The sequence below is a fragment of the Triticum urartu genome, chromosome 4, assembly GCF_003073215.2.
Source record: "Triticum urartu cultivar G1812 chromosome 4, Tu2.1, whole genome shotgun sequence".
Taxonomy (NCBI): Eukaryota; Viridiplantae; Streptophyta; class Magnoliopsida; order Poales; family Poaceae; genus Triticum; species Triticum urartu.
Genome location: NC_053025.1, coordinates 533,909,888 through 533,924,818, shown reverse-complemented (window position 1 = coordinate 533,924,818; position 14,931 = coordinate 533,909,888). Strand labels below are relative to the sequence as shown.

The window sequence follows — 14,931 nt, the reverse complement described above, 5'->3', positions numbered from 1 at the left end:
CATTCGAGGTAACTCGGTAGAACCAATCATGTTCTATATACACCATCCAAATTAATAAAAACACAAATATGTACAACAAGTTAAACTCGTACAAAGATATTGGAGCTACATGAGGGTAACCAATTAATCAATATATGTACACAAGTAGTGCTTAAAATTAATATTTAAAGCACCACACCATAAATAAAGAAATTACAGACATCTCTCCAATGTGTGATGATATGCTCACAAACCACTGACATCCTAATAAATCGCTCCATTGGCAGTGATCAGTTAAAACTGCAATTTGCTCGCAAATGTTTGCCCAAACGTCCATCCAGTTGGCACAATATTGTTGAACACAAGCGTCTGCCCATCTGTGTTGGTCAATCTGAATGAGAGCATCTTCCCGGTAAGATTCGCTAGAGATTGCCAGTTCGCGCCCCAGTTACGAGCCATTGGCGCCCATGCGTCTGAATCAGAGGTCTTGACATCCATCGATTTGATCGATCCGGCAGCTCCCACGTTGAATACGTTAACTAGGTTAAAGTAATCATGACCAGTGATCTTGAACCTCACCCCACCTTTCTTCACGCATGGAACCCTGCAGAAATCGGCTTTACTAACTTGCAGACAGGCACATAACAGTGATAAATATTCGTGTGATGTTACCTCTGGTACATGATAGGGATGATGCCACCCTTGTACACACCAATCTTCTCCCAGGCCGGCTGCGCCATGTCGAAGTGCGGCCTCGGAGGATTGCACCATCCTCCATTGTCGCTCGGGAGTGCATAGTTAGGCGGGCAAAGGTTCGTGGCCGTGATTGTCACCGTGACGCCGGGTTTGCAGAACATCGGGTCCGCAAGCTTGCGGTCACAAGAAATCTAGTAGCACTGACCGCACGACGCGCCGTCGTTGAAGAGCGCCTGGCTCAGCGCCGCCGTCCACGTGCCACACGAGATGTGGTATTCACTATTCAATTGGCCCCTTCTATCTCTACTACTATAGTACACGATTTTTTGAATATTTGAATCTGCCCTCTTCTCTCTTGTTTTACCCGCCACATCCAAGATGGAATCATCTGTGGCCGTCAACTTATTAAATCGAACGGCCTGTATCATCCGGATTCGTCGCCCACGCAATCCCGCCAAACCTGAAAATGAGCCGCGCTTCTAGAGAACTCCACGACCCACGGTAGCCTCCAGGCTCTGGCAAATTAATTCCCCGCCAACCTCCTCACGCTGATCTTTCCCCTGTAATCTGGATGCTCTGTATCCAGTATTCCAATTTCTCTAGCCCGCGGGTCACACACCACCAGCTTCATTGGTCCATCCCCCCGTCCACACACCCAGCACGGCAGCACCTCCGAATCACCTCCACGTCCAGATTGCATCTCCAGCCCTGTCTCCTTGCAGTCTGTGGCTTGCTTCGAAATTTGTTTGCGCCTGGTGATTCCAGGCTCAGAGTAGTTGGACATCCATCTACGGCCAGCTGACCACAGGTGCCGCTGATCACAGGTGAGGTTGCTGATTCTTCTGCTCCTTTGGGAATTTTGCTGCGTGAGAATGTTCTGCAAGTGATTCTTCTTGCTTACAATGATATGAAATACAAATCCACTGGTCCGATTGTAGCTTGCTGATTTTTCTACTTTTCTTGCACGCAAGGTGTTTGTGTTTTTGTCCAAACAGTACACTATGAAAGGCAATGCAACATATGTTCATTCTGTTCATGTCTCATGGCTATTTGTAAATTTGTATATGCTTTAATTATTTTTCTTGGGTTTGGTAACCTAAAAAATGGTCTAATGCTTATACTGTAGGTTGTGGTTGAAAACACTTGGCTTACAAAATCAAGTAAAATCGACAAGATGGAAGGCCGGGTTCCATTCAGAGATATTACAAATGTTCACCCAACAACTTCACCAAAAAGGAACTACTGTAAGTTTTTTTATTATCTTGATATCTAATTATTATCCTTATCAATCCTTTGCCTTGACATACTATTTGTTTTTTGTTTGTTTTGTTTTGTGGGGAAATATTAGCTGTCGTTGGAGAGCAGAATGATCCTTTAGTTGAAACCAGAAATGCTACGCAAATGAATTCTTCCCAGCGTAAGCGTTACCGTGACCGGGATAGATACTTGCAAATGACTCCATATCAGAGGGAAGCCTATTTGCAAAGGAATCGTGAGTACAAAAGAATGAGGCGTGAGTGCAGCGCAAGTTGTAGTAATACACAACCAGCACCCCAGCAGAAAAATACAAGAGCTAATAAGAACATATGCATGACAGGTACTGTTCTAATCGACAAAATATTCATTTCTAATATTATCAATGACCATTGAATGTTCATTTACCTTTTTAATATATGATGTATAATTTTTGACGGGATAAGGTTGAACCTACATTACAGGAAAGGAAGTCGTGGCCAGTTCAAACTATGAGAAGCATGATTCGGTATTTACTCAACTGGGGTCTTCATCAAAAGGAAAACAAGGTTGTGATACGTAATGAATTAACAAATATCAAATATCAAAATTTATTTTTTTGTATATTTCATCACACTGTCGTTGACCCTTTTTCCTTAAAACAGTGGCGGATGTTGGTGGTTCTGGCACAAGTCGTCCAAAAGCTGGAACTCGATTCACCATCAGTCCATCTGGCATATATTTATCATCAATATCCTCGGAAGATCAAGCTGCAAAATATGAATTGAAAAATGTACGTCAGCGTAAGCGACATCGTTGCGTCAACATGCACTCAGAACTGTCACATGATCAAGAAGAAACACACGTACAAGAGATTTGTGGCCATAATAAAAGACAGAGGCCAGAAAAAGAAAGTTGTAGTACTGCACGGGATCGTGGCAGAGAGACCAACAACTTGCATGAAGACCTCATTTATGTGCCCCAGGATTCTTTTCCTGCCATTCATGGTAATGTTAGTCATAAATAACAATGATTTAATTATATGTTGCACATAGCAAGTATTTCATCTATTGACAACTAGAGATAATTTTTAACAGAATATCTGGCAAATACTGAAGACTCTATTGAGTACGATGATGTGAATGATGAGAGTCTAATGTATAATAGACCATGTAAGTATTGACTGATATTTTCATCAATGATTCTCAATTTTTGTAATACTTACTAAATTACTTTTGAAAAACACAGGTCTTGACTTTGAATCATATCAAGAGCCAAAGCATGTCACAAAATGCATACAAGCAGATCCATATGATCATATATATCATAAATTGCCCCGTGGCTATCATTTTCTAGAGCGAGTGCCCAACTGTAGACATTGCAATGCGAAAAGGTTCCAATATGAGACGCCAACATTTTGTTGCATGAATGGAAAAGTAAAGATAGTAACCCCAGTGGTTCCTGATGAATTGCGTCAGTTGTACACGAGCCAGGATCCAAATGCAAAATACTTCCAAGATCATATACGGTACTTCAATTCTCATTTCTCTTTTACCTCTCTTGGTGTGATCTTGGACCAAAGATTCTGCAATAGGAGGTCTGGAGTATACACCTTTCGCGCACAGGGCCAAATTTATCACCGTATTGACCAGTTGGTTCCAAAAGAAGATGGCCCCAAGCATTTACAGTTATACTTCTATGACACGGATGCAGATTTGCAACAAAGATTTCTTCACTCGCCAAACCTTGACCAAACTCTGATCCGGAAGTTGGTGAATATACTTTCAAGTAATCCTTATGCACAAATATTTAGAAACCTTGGTTCTATTCCAAACCTTGATGAATATAATATTGAGCTCAACACAAATATTGCCTTAGATCAAAGAGTATATAATGCTCCGACAACATCACAAGTAGCAGCAATTTGGGTCGAGGGAAATAATCCTCGAAGTTATTTTGACAGGAGTATCATGGTTTACGGTAAATCGGACAAACCACAATACATAAAAGCATACCATGGTTGCTATGATCCATTGTCATATCCACTTTTTTTCCCGAATGGGGAAGTTGGATGGAACCTGAATTTACCAAAAGTTGCTCCCCATGGTAAGAGGAAGAGAAATGATCAAGCAGATGCTCTCAGCGAAGAAGGCAAGTTTTTTTTTCAAGTTTTTTTTGCTTGATTACTTTGTTTCAGATTCATTTATCTAACCATAACTTGCCTTGAATGCAGGAGTGGAAAAGAGCTCTGGTTCTTGTGTATCACCAAGGGAATATTATTGTTATAAGTTACAAATCCGAGATGGCGAGTTCAACGTCTTACTATTTGGAAAGAGATTAACTCAACAGTATATTGTTGATATGTACATCAAGATTGAATCAATAAGGTTGGCTTTCTATTTACAACAGTCAACTCAGGTTCTCATACGTGCAGATTTATATCAAGGATTGGTTGATAGTGTTGTAGCCGGTGAGACACGTGCATGCATGACTGGAAAGCGTATTGTGCTCCCCCCAAAATTTATTGGAGGACCAAGAGACATGCGCCGAAGGTATCTAGATGCAATGGCATTGGTCCAACGGTTTGGAAAGCCAGACTTATTCATTACAATGACTTGCAACCCGCAATGGGAAGAGATAACTAGAGAGCTGGAACCAGGTCAATCGCCACAAGATCGTCCAGATTTGGTAGCACGGGTCTTCAAGGCAAAGTTGGAGGATCTTAAAGATCTTTTATTCAAGAGGAAATTATTTGGTGAAGTTGTTGCACATGTTCATGTAATAGAATTTCAGAAGAGAGGCCTACCGCATGCACACTTCTTAATTATTCTGAAGTCAACTTGCAAGATTACTAATCCAGATCAATATGATGAGATAATATCAGCAGAGATCCCAGATAAAGACAAATACCCTGTACTGCATGCTTTAGTTATTAAGCACATGATGCATGGACCATGCGGAGTTCTCAACAGTAAGAATACTTGCATGGAAAATGGAAGTTGTAGATACCATTATCCACGGACATTCTCAGAGACAACACTACAAGGAAAGGACTCATATCCAATTTATAGACGGAGGGATGATGGTTGTCGAGTTCGCATTAGGGGTGCGGTCTTGGATAATAGATGGGTTGTTCCTTATAGTCCATCTCTACTTATGCGATATAATTGCCATATAAATGTAGAAGTTTGCTCTAGCATTAAGGCCGTTAAATATTTATTTAAATACATCTACAAAGGTCATGATCGCGCATCCTTTGTCATTGAGTCCAGAGGAGATAATGTTTTTATTGATGAGATTCGCGAATATAGGGATGCAAGGTTTATATCACCTCCAGAGGCTATATGGAGGATTTATTCTTTCAATCTAAGTGAGATGTCACCTCCAGTTTTGCAGTTACAGGTCCATTTGCCAAATATGCATCTTGTGCATTATGAAGATTCTGATAATTTGGATAGCGTGTTACGCAGAGAATCATCTTCAAAAACAATGCTTAGTGAATATTTTAGAATGAATTCTGTTGATATTTTTGCAAGGAATTTCTTGTACAAGGAGTTTCCAGAATATTTTGTGTGGGATAGCAGTTGCAAGAATTGGAGACGTCGCAAGCAGAAACGAATTCAGATTGGTAGACTTGTGTCTGCGCACCCTGCTGAAGGAGAGCGTTATTATTTGAGGATACTACTAAATCACGTGAGGGGAGCCAAATCATTTGAGGATCTACGAACTGTTGATGGTGTTATTTTCTCGACATTTAGAGAGGCTGCACAGAGAAGGGGTCTCATTGAGGATGATCGTAGTATTTCTGATTGTCTCAGCGAGGCTGCGGCATTTCAAATGCCATCTGCACTTAGAAGACTTTTTGCAACAATTTTAGTTTTCTGCGAGGTAACAAATGTCCGTGAACTGTGGGACAAGCATTTTGAAGCCATGGGTGATGATTTTCGAAGAGAAAATGTAAATGCTGAAGTAATTGATCAGATGGTGCTTAAAGATCTTAGAAGTTTGTTATATTCAATGGGAAAGGACATAAAGAACTTTGACTTGCCCTGCTTATTGGATGATAATGATTTGGAGAGCTTAGATTGGAGAGAATTATATGATGAGATGTTTATTGAGGTTGAGCAGGAACACTTGGATTTGTATAACAAGCTAAACAATGAGCAGCGACTTGCTTTTGATGAGATAATGACTCATGTCTTGCACCAGAAGAGTATGGTTTTTTTCATAGATGGTCCGGGAGGTACAGGAAAAACGTACCTTTATAAGGCTTTGCTCGCTAAAGTGCGATCGATGGGGCGAATAGCTATCGCAACAGCAACGTCAGGCATTGCTGCGTCTATCATGCCTGGCGGTAGAACAGCACATTCCAGGTTCAAAATTCCCATTAATATTCAGGATGACAGCATGTGCAACTTCAGTAAACAGAGTGGAACTGCAGAATTACTCACGAGGTCGTCTTTAATAATTTGGGACGAAGTTGCTATGACAAAGCGTCAAGCTGTGGAGGCACTTGATAGATCCCTGCGAGATATCACCGGTTGTGGATCACCCTTTGGAGGAAAAGTAGTAGTGTTTGGAGGTGATTTTAGACAGGTTCTTCCAGTGGTGAGGCATGGCACTAGAGCACAAATTACAGATGCTACACTAAAGAAGTCTTATCTTTGGCAAGACATAAAACATATCAAACTTTGGCGCAATATGAGGGCTTTGTTTGATCCATGGTTCTCTGATTTTCTCCTTAGAATTGGTAACGGTAAAGAGGAATCAATTGGTCAAGAATATGTGCGCCTGCCTGAAGAAATTGTTATAGGTTACACGGATTTGAAGGCCTCTGTTAGTAAGTTAATTGATGACATCTTTCCTCTAATGGACAAAAATGGAAACTCACCGTCCTATATTAGTGCACGTGCAATTCTTTCCACAAAGAATGAATATGTGGATGAGTTAAATGATATGCTTATTGACCGATTTCCTGGAGAAGAAAAGGTCTATTACAGTTTTGACTCAGTGGTTGATGATCCACATAATCACTATCAACCTGAGTTCCTAAATTCACTCACACCTAATGGCCTTCCTCCACATATTCTCAGATTGAAGATCAACTGCCCTGTTATTTTGATTCGCAACCTTGATCCTTCTAATGGTTTATGCAATGGTACAAGGCTTATCATTAAGGCATTTCAAGAGAACGCTATTGATGCAGAAATTATTGGCGGACAATATGCTGGGAAGCGAGTGTTCCTTCCACGAATTCCTCTCTATCCTTCAGAGGATGATGTTCTCCCCTTCAAGTTTAAAAGAAAGCAATTTCCAATTCGGCTTAGTTTTGCCATGACAATCAACAAAGCCCAGGGTCAAACCATCCCAAATGTTGGCATCTATCTTCCTGAGCCGGTGTTCTCTCATGGCCAACTCTATGTCGCTCTGTCTAGAGGGATATCAAGACAAACAACTAGAGTACTTGCAAAACCAAATAAGGATATTGACCCATCAGGGAAAAGCACAAAAAATATTGTCTACAGGGATGTTTTGGTATAATTCATGTACATGATGTGTATTGCCGTGTGATGTTTCTAATATGGTTGTATTCCTGTAAATAGTACTACCCAGGAAATATAATGTTATATAGGGTTTCAGTCATTAGCTTGTCCCTGTGAGAGTTATTATGTACCAAAAGATATATTTGCAGTGGTATTATTCTAGCATATACAATACTCAAGTCTTATAGATGTACCATTCCTTTTTCAGTTATTGCATATAGCAAAAATCCAGCAACATAAGTGAGCAAATATCATTCTTTATTATACCGAGCCATTGGGCTTCACATGTATATGCAATATACTGACATTTTTCAGTTTTAACATACAACAGAATCATCCGGTCAACAGAAGGGAGCACAGACCATTTTGCTTTAGTCATACGAAATCAATTACAGAGTCATTACAAACCAACTCAACAATGGAGGGACATGCCCCATCCATAGATAGATTACTAATTCTAATCTGATGTGCCTGGGCAGCAAGAACATGAACAGAACCAGCGCGTTGCCTACCAATTTTCGGGAACTTACACAGGTGATAAACCAGGAACGAAGGTTACGAACATCAGCGTAGATGTTGTAGCTTCTACATGCTGGCGCTACATCAGAGTTAGCAGAATCATATTCGAACTCAATGGGGTAGTGCAATGATCCAGCGTCAAGTGCATATCATACTTCACAGTGCTCACTTCAGAGTTTTCAGCATCGAAACAATTCTCACGTTCCTGGTTATCAACAAAGAGGATCTTGCCATGGTGATACCTTGAAATTACACCTGCAGAAGCTACAAATACAAGATATGAAAATTCACAATAATGACAACGAACCTAAAAATTGTTCTTAGTATTGGCAACATCCAATATATTTAGTTACATTGAAAGGACATAGAAACAATTACAATTTAACTATATGATTTTTTTTGTAAGCAACAAATGGGGGCACAAATGTTTCAATCACCACGCTTATTCTTTATTTTTGGAACCTACAAATCAGCAATTTTCACACTTCTCTATCAAAAAAAGGATCACAACCATCAATCTTATTCTTCGTTCTTTAATTGGAAAAAAAATCAGAAATTGAATCCCCTCAGAGACATCCGATAAAATCCGAAATTGGAGAACAAACCATGCTGATGCCTGCTAAATGCCGAATGTTGATGTAGTGATGCTACGGTCGGTGCTACTCACGTGCGCCATCGCTCGGAGGCATGAAGTGTGCCGCCTACCGGCGTGTGTTGTGTGCGGCCGTGGCTGCTGAATTCAGGAGCCGCTGTGCCTGCTGATGACGACTGGGCGAGTCCAGCACGATATTCAATGGCCGGGTCGTGCGCTGCGCCAGCGGCGTGGGAGTCCTAGGGTCGGCGTTCGGCGGGTCGGCGGGGACGGGAGAAGGTGCGGCAGCGCGGCGGCGCTCCGCTCGACAGTCTTTTTTTTTTGAGACAACGACGGTCTTTCATTTTATAGAACTCCGCTCGACAGCCAGAGGCAGGAGGACCTGGTTCGCGTTTTTGAGTGGGGCTCCATACAGCTAGCCCAGTGGCAGGCTTCAAGGCCCGTCTGGCCGAATGTCAGCCCAAATCCATATTTTAGCCTGCAGAAGGTCCAACGATCTCCCCTCAAATAAAAAACAAATTTGTTAAAAATAAAAAATATAGAAACAAATAAAAATTTGGGGAAAAACAGAAGGTCAAGTGGAAGAGGCTATTCTCACGTTTTCCCCATGAATTTTAGGACTGTATATGGACTGATATAGACTACTAAAAAAGTATATATGGACCGACACATATCCATTTTTTTGTTGACAATAAATATTATGCAAGGTAGAATGCATTACATTCCATGTACATCCAAGTGATGTAGAATGCGCGGAGATGATTATTTCTTGAACAAACTTTAATCCCATGATGTAACTTACTGTTTTGAGAATGTTTACTTCAAGTTTGTCTCTCTCTTTTTTTTGCGGGAAATTGTAAGTTTGTCAAGTACTCCCTCCGTAAACTAATTTAAGAGCATTTAGATCACTACTTTAGTGATCTAAACACTCTTATATTAATTTACAGATGGAGTAAGTGTTAACCAAAATTACTCTATGCATGTTTTGAAAATATAAGAAAATCAAATTTGTCCACGGACATTGTAAGTTGGCAAGAGGTTTGTCAAAGTGCATCGTCTGTATTTAAAATTTTCTTCATGTATGATGTTTTTAATTAAGAACGCACACGTGCAAAGCACGTGCCTTTAACTAGTAAGCTAAAGTATGCTATTGGCTCCTTCTATAAAACTAAGGTATGCTATTGGCGTATTCTTGAAAAAAAAACTATTCAAGTGGCCCATACATGACTTTGAAATAAGCTACTTACCCATGGTGTCAGAGGCATCGGCCCCGCCGTAGAACGTCGCATGCGCCCTCAGCCATGTCGGCGCGTTGTCCGCGGCCATGGCCAGCCCAGAGCAGGCGAACACGAGAGCCACCACCGCAATAGCTCGAGCTGGAGCCGACGCCATGTCTGTCGCTGGATGTGGATGCCCTTGCAAATTAAACTCACCAACTTGTCTATCTGTACGTAGCTGATCTGGGATGGGAAGCTCTGTGTTGTAGCTTATGTGTTTGTTCTTGTATCAGTGAGGGTTTGGTTCTGATAGTTTGATTAATGTCCGTGTATATATAGCCTTTGCTGGAGGGACTCGGCATGGTCATCACGAGAGGCGGGCTAGCGTGCCCATGCATGTGGACGCTCGTGCAGCCGCACCATGCATGGCTTAAGGGCTACTCTGAATATTGTATCTACGCGCAGACACGTCCGGTCCATTTTCTTCTTTCTTATAACAACGGCTCTTCATCGGTATTTGCTTGACACTTTCTGAAGAAATGGACGGCGTTCTGCGATTTCAAAGTGCTTGCTTGACGTTTCACTTCAGGGCGTGATATTTGCATGACTTTTTTGACTGTTAGCTTTGGGTATTCGCCGCGTCCCATTGTCTGAGGAAGAATGTGCTTCCCCTGTTCCTTGAATCGAACGGATCACCGCACCTGGTCCTAAACATCGGCGGCGCCCATCGGCATGAAGGAACGTGATGGCTTGTTCCCGAAGAAACATAGAATTGTTAAGGAAGATCTATCGAGAGTTGAACTCGTCCCGTCTGGATGCAAGGGTGCGTGGTCTAGCTGGATTTATTGTCTGCTAGGTTTTTACGAAAAAAAATCCCCCTGTTTTATAGATCAAGCACAAACCATAAGTACAGGGTCAAACGATATAAAATAATGAGAAAGCCCTCAAATAAAGCAAAACTCGGTCATAACAGGATTAGGCCGCCGAGCAAGAGTGCACCAGGACCTAAGGACATTTCCAACGCTGACTCTTAAATCTTCCGCAACTGTTCAGACCATGCTGTACGAATCACGAAAGCTATCCAGAGCCCGGCTGAACATGCCTCCTCACCGTATTCATACGCCTCCACTAAACCCGCATGGAAGCCGAAAAACCTACTCTGGCCACACATCCGTTCATGAGCGGGCAGACATTAAACGCAACGTCGACCGAGCTCCTCTCATCCGTCCTCTATTTAAACGAGGCCAGACGCCGAGGAAGAATCACACCCCTCCGCCGCTTCCCTATCTCCTCTTTCACCATTTTCTTCACTATTCCGATGTCTTCCGAAGAGCAGTTCTCCGGCATGCAGGCCAGCTGGGTGGCCCGCCGAGCCCGTCGGACACGAGCGTGGTAGCTCGCTGCTCCACCTCCCTCGCCTAGCCCGATGGAGCGAGTTGTCGCCCAAGCCGGCGTGTGGTTTAGCAACTCACTGCTGCAGGGCAACTCGATGAGGAGTGGCGAGTTGTTCCACGCCAGCACTCGCGGGGAGCACGGCGACATGGGCGTTGTCGCTACCGTCGACGACGCCGCGTCGTACCGCGCCTCCCGTGCTTGCGGTCGCGCCATGCAGATAGAGACAGGAGGCCGGTGCGCGGAAAGCGACGAGTCGGTGGCCAGCACCTTCGCGTTCCGCCGCCATCATCGAGAAGTAGAACACGGGAGGAGGCCGCCGCTTGGGTCCCATTAAGGTCACCGCCAAGGCGATGCCGGCATGCACAACCGGTGTTTTGCATGGTTCTTCTCTTGCGAGGATCTTCGTCGATCCCACATGGGCTCCACAGAAGCGGAGGCGCCGCCTTCCCCTCCCACCGAAGCATCAGTCGAGAGTTCTACTCTGATGAGCGGTGGGTAGCGAGCCGTGCTTTGCGCTGAAGCATATACCTCCAAGGCTCCTAGCAGTCCGGTGATCGGGCTGCCGAACAAAAGGAAGACAAAGGGATCAACGGGCGGCCATTTAGATTAGGTATTAATTGTACCTCGAGAGGCAGACTAGCACTGCTTAGTTGATGTAAATGTAATGACATGTTTATATGAAAATCCGGCATTTTTATATGAAATTCGTTATGTTTATATGAAAATCTAGCCGTATTTGACCGAATTTCATCCGGTTGATTCGAGTTGTTGTGAAAATGTATGCTGCTACAGTTGGATGGCGTCCTCCCGCATTCGTGTCTGTGGAATGGTCCCCCTTTAGTAGGCTACAAGTGCACAGGGTTTAGTTGTATCCTTTTCAAAGTAAGAGTATCGATCCCACAGGGAGCACAGGAATCAAGCTTTTGCCCTTTGTAGAGAATTGTGTAACTTTGTGCCTGCAGACAATTATAGACTTGAAGCAGAGTGATGGCAGATTTGAATAATGTTTGAGTAAAATGATGACTTGTAGCTAAATAGCATAAAAGTAAATTAAAGACATGGATGGTAAATAACGGTGAAACCACAGAATTGAAAATACGTTCTCAGGGAGTCTGAAATCCTCATTGGTAGGTTTATAGTACTACTATGCATAAGCATAACATGAAGCGGATACCTGAGCCACTGTTGATGATTATACTGAGCGAAGCCGGTACAGAACACGTTCTACTCTTGGTAGATTTCGTGTCACGCACGCCACCATCATAGTCTTCCCCTGAGGGTTACAACTCATGACAATTAAGGGTTTCCCCGTGGACGCGACCTCGCTAAGGGTTCTTCGTAATCCCCGGTCATTTGTAAAAATTAGGAGTTGTAAACTTTTACTGTCACCTCGAATTACCTCCACATCCTAAACATACACAACTAAGATGTAGGGGACTTATAATGCATGCACCCATATACAGGCAACCAAAGTAGGGAGCTTCTATTAGGCGCTTAATGCGCCCAATAGCGCTCTGACGCACAAAGCGACCGATAATGGGCCGCCCCACTGTGCCAGCGGGTCTAGCCAACGGTCCAGCAGGTGTTTTTTTTTCTCCCTCCAAAGGTATTGCAAAAATAAAAAATCGGCGCTACAGCAAACCTCAGATACCATAGACTGTAGCGGGACGCACTGTAGTGAACCCAAGGTACTGTAGCAACCGGAGTGTAGCAGATTGTGCCACTGTAGCGAAGCAAACGATACTGTAGCAAACATTTATTTTAGAAAATAGATCAAAATTTTAAAAATGTGAACAATTTTTTAAATCATGCACATTTTTGAAAAATATGATTCTTTTTTAAATAACGAACATTTTTTCCAAAAAAATGTGAACACATTTTAAATCTCCTGAACATTTTTTGAGATACATTCAAAATCTGACATTGTGATCACCTTTCAAAATTATGGTCAATTTTGAAAACATAAATTTTTTGAATTTGTAAACAATTTTTGAAAACGTGAACTTTTTTGAAATTCTAAAAAACAAGGATATTTTTAGAATTTTTGAAAACTAAAATGGGAACATTTTTAAAAGCATATATTCTTTAAAATTTTGTGTTTTCTAATTCCCAAACATATTTAGAAATTTTGAACATTTTTTAAATTTGAAAACATTTTTTAAAATTATAATTTTTTCGAAATTTATGAAATTTCAAAAAAGAGAGGAAAAACGAATAAAATAAAAAGCATGAAAATTTAGTAAATAGAACAAACAAAAAAAAATTGATTCAGGGAACCTTATGAAACTTCCCCAAACATATTTGCTTGCACTGTGTAAAAACACTCAAATATGTGCCGGCTCATCTCTCATCGTTGAATTGTTTCCCTATGCGATTGAACACGATAGTTTGCGGCAAACCCTAAACGGCGCCTTAAGCGCCCGTTTAGGTGTTATTCGCAAACAGCGCACACCCCTCTGCTTTCCTTTCGATCCAGATGGGCCGGCCCGTCTATGTTTTTCTCTGCCTTCAAAAGAGAAAAAGTAATTCGGCAACAGCGTCAATCGAACCTGCAGCCTCCTCCTTCGAGCTTGAAGGCAATGACCACCCCCGACACCCAACGTCTAAGTACATCTTTCACATCCTTCTTATACATCTACTTTCCTTTTTCCCTGGTTCAATGAACTTTTCAAACCTTTCATGAACTTTTTCGCAAACCAATGAACTCTTTTTCAAAATGAAAGACATTTACTCAAATTTGATGAACTTTTTCCAAAATCAATGAACTTTTTTCAAATTCGATGAACTTTTTTTAAAATCAGTGAACATTTTTTCCAAAATCGATGAACTTTTTTCAAATTCGATGAACTTTTTTTCAAAATGGATGAACTCTTTTTCAAAATCAAACTTTTTTATCAAAATAGATGAACTCTTTTTCCAAATTCGATGATTTTTTTCAAAGTCAATGAACACTTTTCAAAATCGATGAACCTTTTTTCCAAGTCGATGAACTCTTTCAAGATCGATGAACTGCTTTTCAAAATCGATGAACTGTTTTTGAAAATCATGATCTTTTTTTCAAAGTCGATGACCTTTTTTCAAAATTGATGAATTTGTTTTCAAAATCGTGAACTTTTTTTACAAAAGCGATGATTTTTTTTTTGAAATACGATGTTTTTATTTGAAACCAATGAACTTTTCTGTAATTCATGACATTTTTTCCCAAATGTTTTCAAATAATTTAAAAATCAAAGCGCTACCGTACGTTTACATGTGTACGAATAAATTGTGCGGCGACAGAGTACTTTAAACATTCTCCCTTGGTTTCGTCAGTAGTGCAGTGTACTGTAGTTGGTTTCCCGTGTCCTTCGCTACTGGACGACGCTGGATCGATCCTATGGCACGACCAATTTTTTGGCTGTTCTTTGCTCGCAAACGAGCTCTATCCACTGAACTTGACTTTTTGCTGGGCCGGCCCAGTTCACAGCCGCGTGGGCGCCCGAACTGCCAACTGGCGCTAAAGGCGCCCGTTAGGAGCTCCCATAGTTTGCCACTGAGAGCGCTGTATAGGGAATTCGACTAAACTATATGCAAAACGTGATTCCTTTTTCTGTGTTCACTCAGTCAGGCCTAGCCGAGGCACATATGCAAATAGCCGAAAAACGATGCAACCAAAAAGCCCTTGAGAAGGTTCTTTATGCCTCAACTAGTATGTGCCCATGTGTTGCCATGGTGACCGTATTTTCTTTTAACATAATATAAGAGGACCATATGGGAC

The 14,931-nt window shown here is 41.8% G+C and overlaps 3 protein-coding genes across 10 annotated transcripts; 1 reads left to right on the top strand and 2 right to left on the bottom strand.

The window, feature by feature from the left end:
- Nucleotides 1–264: 264 nt before the first annotated feature.
- Nucleotides 265–880, bottom strand: LOC125552479 (expansin-A24-like). Its single transcript, XM_048716050.1, has 2 exons — nt 652–880; nt 265–583 (listed from the first exon to the last, which is right to left on the bottom strand). The coding sequence occupies exons 1-2, from the start codon at nt 834–836 to the stop codon at nt 274–276; spliced, it is 495 nt and encodes a 164-aa protein (XP_048572007.1). The 5' UTR covers nt 837–880; the 3' UTR covers nt 265–273.
- Nucleotides 881–1,391: 511 nt separating this feature from the next.
- LOC125552478 lies at nt 1,392–7,647 on the top strand. Of its 4 annotated transcripts, XM_048716048.1 has the most exons (10): nt 1,392–1,499; nt 1,802–1,919; nt 2,024–2,272; nt 2,394–2,477; nt 2,574–2,915; nt 3,006–3,080; nt 3,157–3,696; nt 3,787–4,059; nt 4,142–4,295; nt 4,368–7,647. In XM_048716048.1, the coding sequence occupies exons 2-10, from the start codon at nt 1,850–1,852 to the stop codon at nt 7,447–7,449; spliced, it is 4,869 nt and encodes a 1,622-aa protein (XP_048572005.1). In that variant the 5' UTR covers nt 1,392–1,499; nt 1,802–1,849; the 3' UTR covers nt 7,450–7,647. The 4 variants fall into 4 exon arrangements, with proteins under 4 accessions (XP_048572005.1, XP_048572006.1, XP_048572002.1 ...); XM_048716049.1 differs by having other exon boundaries at nt 3,157–3,436; nt 3,872–4,059; nt 4,142–7,647; XM_048716045.1 differs by having other exon boundaries at nt 4,142–7,647.
- Nucleotides 7,648–7,802: 155 nt separating this feature from the next.
- On the bottom strand, nt 7,803–10,066 carry LOC125552480 (expansin-A24-like). 5 transcript variants are annotated; one of them, XR_007303630.1, is made up of 2 exons: nt 9,810–10,066; nt 7,803–9,040 (listed from the first exon to the last, which is right to left on the bottom strand). XR_007303630.1 is itself a non-coding variant. In XM_048716051.1 (2 exons), exons 1-2 carry the CDS (start codon nt 9,952–9,954, stop codon nt 8,050–8,052), a joined length of 330 nt encoding a protein of 109 aa, XP_048572008.1. In that variant the 5' UTR covers nt 9,955–10,066; the 3' UTR covers nt 7,803–8,049. The 5 variants fall into 5 exon arrangements, 2 of the variants coding, with proteins under 2 accessions (XP_048572008.1, XP_048572009.1); XR_007303628.1 differs by lacking the exon at nt 9,810–10,066 and having other exon boundaries at nt 7,803–8,234; nt 8,576–9,692; XR_007303629.1 differs by lacking the exon at nt 9,810–10,066 and having other exon boundaries at nt 7,803–8,225; nt 8,576–9,692.
- Between the last annotated feature and the right edge of the window lie 4,865 nt (nt 10,067–14,931).